We start from the raw sequence: 5,332 nt of genomic DNA on the forward strand, positions 1-5,332 counted from the left end.
GCCGGGGAAACTTCCCTCCTGGAGGGGGAAATCATCACCATTGTCATCACCAACGATCCTCTCACCGGGAGGGGGTCAATCTCCATCAACATCTTCACCAGCACCATCTCCTCTCAAAACCCTAGTTCATCTCTTGTATCCAATCTTGTATCAAAACCACAAATTGATACCTGTGGGTTGCTAATAGTGTTGATTACTCCTTGTAGATGATGCTAATTGGTTTACTCGATGGAAGATCATATGTTCAGATCCTTAATGCATATTAATACTCCTCTGATCATGAACATGAATATGCTTTGTGAGTAGTTACGTTTGTTCCTGAGGACATGGGTGAAGTCTTGCTATTAGTAGTCATGTGAATTTGGTATTCGTTCGATATTTTGATGAGATGTATGTTGTCTCTCCTCTAGTGTTGTTATGTGAACATCGACTACATGACACTTCACCATTATTTGGGCCTAGAGGAAGGCATTGGGAAGTAATAAATAGATGATGGGTTGCTAGAGTGATAGAAGTTTAAACCGTAGTTTATCTGTTGCTTCGTAAGGGGCTGATTTGGATCCATATGTCTAGTGTTGTGGTTAGGTTTACCTTAATACTTCTTTTGTAGTTGCGGATGCTTGCAATAGGGGTTAATCATAAGTGGGATGCTTGTCCAAGTAAGGGCAGTACCCAAGCACCGGTCCACCCACATATCAAATTATCAAAGTACCGAACGCGAATCATATGAGCGTGATGAAAACTAGATTGACGATAATTCCCATGTGTCCTCGAGAGCACTTTTCTCATTATAAGAAATTGTCCAGGCTTGTCCTTTGCTACAAAAAGGATTGAGCCACCTTGCTGCACTTATTTTACTTTCATTGCTTGTTACCCGTTACAATTTATCTTATCACAAAACTATTCGTTACCAACAATTTCAGTTCTTGCAGAGAAAACCTTACTGAAAACCGCTAGTCATTTCCCTTTGTTCCTCGTTGGGTTCAACACTCTTACTTATCGAAAGGACTACGATAGATCCCCTATACTTGTGGGTCATCAAGACTCTAGCTAATTGCTCTCACTTTTAATACGTATCCATATTGAGACTCAGAGTCATCCGAATCAGTGTCAAAGATTGCATCGACGTAACTCTTTATAACGACTTTTCTTATAGAAAAGAACAACCATTAAAGTATTTGAGCTTGATTTAGTCTCCACTCGACAGCGTATCTAGCTGGATTTACTCTCCACTTAACAGTCATCTGGATGTTTTAAGTTAAACCAGCCCAAAATATGTCTTCGTCGTGGTCGGATTGATATTGTTCATTTCCACATGTTTGAGTTTGCCCTCCGTGATTTACAGAGTGCGCCATATAACACGGGTTAGGTGCCTGGTACTTTTCTGTGCCCGTCTTAAAAACTAAAAAGACATCGACACTTGTATGTATATGGGACTATTATTACACATATGGCTGGATTTTTCTTGACTTTAGTCACTTTGCTCTCTATTATCCAATTTTTATTTAACAACCACATGATTTTGTTCTTCCTCCGGGAGTCGTGACATCCTATGACCATGAGTGCCTGGTGAACTGTCTGTCCTCATCACCCCGATAGTCGGATCGAATCGGCTGCTACCGCCACCCGTGCCATTCTCACGGACACGCCGCCCTATCTTACCATTATATCGTGTTTACCATGTCATTGTCACCTCAAGCTTTCCCTCAAACTTCACAAGCCTTCACACTAGCCACAATCTCAAAACCGAACTAATCAAGCCTCCGTCTCGGCTCCATCTATGATGACTTGGCCAACCACATTATCGCCGGCTCCAATTTGTACGTGACGAGCCCTCGTCACCTTGAGGCTCTGCGCGTGGGAGGGGGGGAATTGACTGACCTGCCAAAAAATAAAAATAGACGTTTGTTTATTAGCAAATTTGTATATGTATATGCACTCAGTTCTAGTGTTGTATATCTCTTGCATTTTTTTGGAACAAAATCTTTTTAGAGGATTGCTTCTTGTGTAAGTATAGTTGCTAATTACTCTCTCTGTTCCTAAACACAAGTCTTCTTAGAGATTTCAATGCGAACTACCTACCAAGCAAAATGAGTAAATCTACATTCTAATATATATGCATATATACATCTACATGTAGTTCATGTTGGAATCTCTAAAAAGAATTATATTTAGGAACGGAGGGAGTATTTCCCAACTGGTATTAGCGGTATTAGCTGACATCTAAGACATCTTCTTGTTTTACGTCTTCGATTTGATTAGCAAAAAATGTGTTATTTGTCATATAAAATATACTTGTGGCATGTTATATATATTTCAACTGTTAAACTGACGACCTAAGTTCCTGTGCCATACTTATATTCCCATCCGGAGAGATTATTCATCATGCAAGGACACACCGGATACTTGAGAAACCAAAAGAAGTTTGTAGATTTATCAGCAAAGGAAAATGGAAGCAACATAGGAGTGTCTTGATTTTATTAAATTTTCTACAATTAGGAGTGTCTTGATTATATGCCTATCCGGGCCCAAACACCAGGCGGCCGAGACACTAAAAAAACGTACACCCCAAAACTTCCACGCAGCTGCCACTGGCAGGTGGACCTACGAATCGACCCAGCTGCAAAATCCTTTGCCTGGACACGCTCCCTGGAATTCCCCATCCACCCCGTCCCCTCGCCACACGACTGCGCGAACACACATCCCACCACCGCACGTAATTACCCATCCACCCTTCCCGTCTCCCCACAACCACGAGCACGCCCCTCGGCTGAGGTCCCTCTGCACGAAAGCGCGGTGGCACGGGCGTAATTCCCTCCGAAGCCCGGGGGCCTTCTCTGGCGCGCTCTAGTATAAATAGGAGGCAACCCCCCTCCTGACGCCCCCCCGTCTCTTATAAGCCAGAAGAATTTTCTCTCGCCTCCTCCCCCTCCTCCAGTGCTCTCCCCGTCTCTCCTCCGATCTTTCTCTCGTCTCGTCCCGTTGTTTCCTCCCCTCCTCTCGTTCGGCCCCTGCGCTGTGAAGTTACCGTCCTGCCCCCGGTGGGCCCCACGGCCATCAACCTCCTGAAGATTTTTTTCCCTCCCAATAATTGTTTTTATTTCTTTCTTTTTTTGCATCCTCCACATACATACATATCCCATCAGAAACCGCTTTCCTCCCCATCGACGGCTCCTCTTGGCTGGCGCTGCTGACGTGGCGAGGTCCCAGCCGTTGATATGTCGCTGAGCGAGAAGCTGGAAGCGGCGCGTATCGCACTGGGCAAGCGCAAGGAGCGGGAGCTGCAGCAGCTGGGCCCCGCCCCGGCCCCGGCCCCGGCCCCAGCCCCAGCCCTAGCCCCAGAGCCTGCAGCTAAAGCCGAGCTGTCCAAGCCGGCTCGGGCCGGCAACAGCAAGCTGCTAGCCGGGAATCTGGCCCACGAGTTCCTGACCCACGGCACGCTCCTGGGCCGCCGGATCGAGCCGAGCCATCACCACCAACCCGCTGCCGCGGCCGCCTCCCCGCGGCCCGAGCCCGAGCCGAAGAGGAGGTACGCGGAGCTGTCCTGGCTGCTGATGACGAACGGGGCCCACATCCCCGGCGTCGTCAACCCCACGCAGCTCGGCCGCTGGCTCCAGATAAAGGAGTGACGCCGCCGCCCGCCGCCCCCATCGGCGCCCAGAAGAACCACCACCAGGAGGAGGAGGAAGGGCAGCAGCACATCAAGACAAAGCGGTTTCGTCGTTCGCCTCGCCTCTCCCATCCCCTCCCCTTGTCTTCTTTCCTAGATCTAGCGAGAAAACTTATTGCTGTTGCTGTTGTACTTAGCGCTATCCGTTCGATGCATTGGCACTGCTAGTCTTTAATTTCTTCTCCCGTATCATTCATGCGTGTTCGCTTCTTCTTTTTTATTGTCTGCGCCGCGCTCGACTCGATAGCAAAAGCCGATCGATGATGGATGGATCGATCGTGGCGGAAATGTTGCCATGTATGGCGACGCAACGAGCATGGCGTGCGCTGCTCGGTTGTTGGTCCCCGTTTTTATTTCCGTCTCCGTGTCTGGGTGGGCATGGGCGCATTCGGTTTGGTTTGGTTTGGGTGAGCGCCCCGGTCCGGAGCTCTGCTCCGTAATAAATACAGGCAAGCTGGCGCCCACCGCGTGCCAGGTGAAGGATCAAAGAACCGGGCGCGTGGTAGATATGTCATCCCATCTGTGTATGTTTCGTAGTAGTCGTATACTAGTAGTATACAGTAGTACGTGGTGCCGATTGATTATTCAGAGAGGCATTGGTTGTGACCTTTACATGAGATGATGCGTATATCCTTGTGGTTTTGAAGCCATTTAGATTTTGTTTATTGGATCAAGGGACGAAGGTGGTCTGGTCTGGACCCACTCGTGTTTCCAGACGAAAGCTTTGATTAGTTTTTTGTAGGGAAGCTTTGATGAGTTGGTCCTTGTTGTTTCCATTGATCGATGACAAGTATTTTGGCCCTTGCGCGCCTACCTGGTCCGTTACGACCTGTCTTGATTTCCATTTAAATACACGGGGATCGCTGCTGATTTGGTCGATCTTGATTTCCATCCATCGTCCACCGTATCGGTGCTGGTCAATGGTGGGAGAGAGGGCGATGCGAATGTGATCGTGCTAGTCCGTGGCCGTTGCTTGTGGAATCGTCTATCCAGATTTGTGTTGCACGAAAGAGGGTCCCTGGTCGGTCACCTCGCCTGGGCACGTAGCGTGGCTGGGATAGAAGCAGGGTCGCCTCTCGTGACATAGACTCATCGATCCGCCGGGTAGCAGGCGGCCACGACTCCAGAGGAGGCTAAATTTGGTGTTTTGATCTTTTTGTGAAAGTTTAGCAAGATCTGACACTGGTTCAAAAAATTTGCAGGATCTGACCATTTTTCTACCGCCAAGGTCAGACAGTAAGGTAATACCAGCCTACCGCGAAGGCCCCTTGCTGTAGGCAATCATAGAGCTGGCCTATCGCGGAACAGGCTGGCGGTAGCCTGTGTACTCCTACCACCGAGGTGCTCGGCGGTAGGTGAGCACGCACTGTATTTGATACTTAAAAATTATTTGTGTTAGGGCGTGCACCTCTTCCGCCAGTGGCCCCGATGATAGGATGTTATACCCTACCGTCATCGACCCTAACGGTAGAAAAATGGTCAGAGCTCGCAAAAAGTTCAAACCAAGGTCAAATCTCGCTAAACTTTTGCAAAAAGGTCAAAGCACCAAAATCGGCCTTCAAAGGGTGCACCGCCGAAAGCTTGTCGATTTGTTCGTCCCAGGGAGCTGCTAATCGGAACTCTGTACTTGATGCCTGCCTCGGGCTAGTGCAGGCTGCAAGG

The 5,332-nt window shown here is 48.4% G+C and overlaps 1 protein-coding gene across 1 annotated transcript; it reads left to right on the forward strand.

Moving 5' to 3' along the window:
- Nucleotides 1–2,875: 2,875 nt before the first annotated feature.
- Nucleotides 2,876–3,862, forward strand: LOC123046134 (uncharacterized). Its single transcript, XM_044469420.1, has one exon. The coding sequence runs from the start codon at nt 3,219–3,221 to the stop codon at nt 3,627–3,629; it is 411 nt and encodes a 136-aa protein (XP_044325355.1). The 5' UTR covers nt 2,876–3,218; the 3' UTR covers nt 3,630–3,862.
- The last annotated feature ends 1,470 nt before the right edge of the window (nt 3,863–5,332 follow it).

This window comes from Triticum aestivum, chromosome 2B (genome assembly GCF_018294505.1).
Source record: "Triticum aestivum cultivar Chinese Spring chromosome 2B, IWGSC CS RefSeq v2.1, whole genome shotgun sequence".
NCBI classification, from domain to species: Eukaryota; Viridiplantae; Streptophyta; class Magnoliopsida; order Poales; family Poaceae; genus Triticum; species Triticum aestivum.

Bases quoted from the DNA above. Each gene is read 5' to 3' on its own strand.
- LOC123046134 (XM_044469420.1), top strand. From the start codon at position 3,219: ATGTCGCTGAGCGAGAAGCTGGAAGCGGCGCGTATCGCACTGGGCAAG.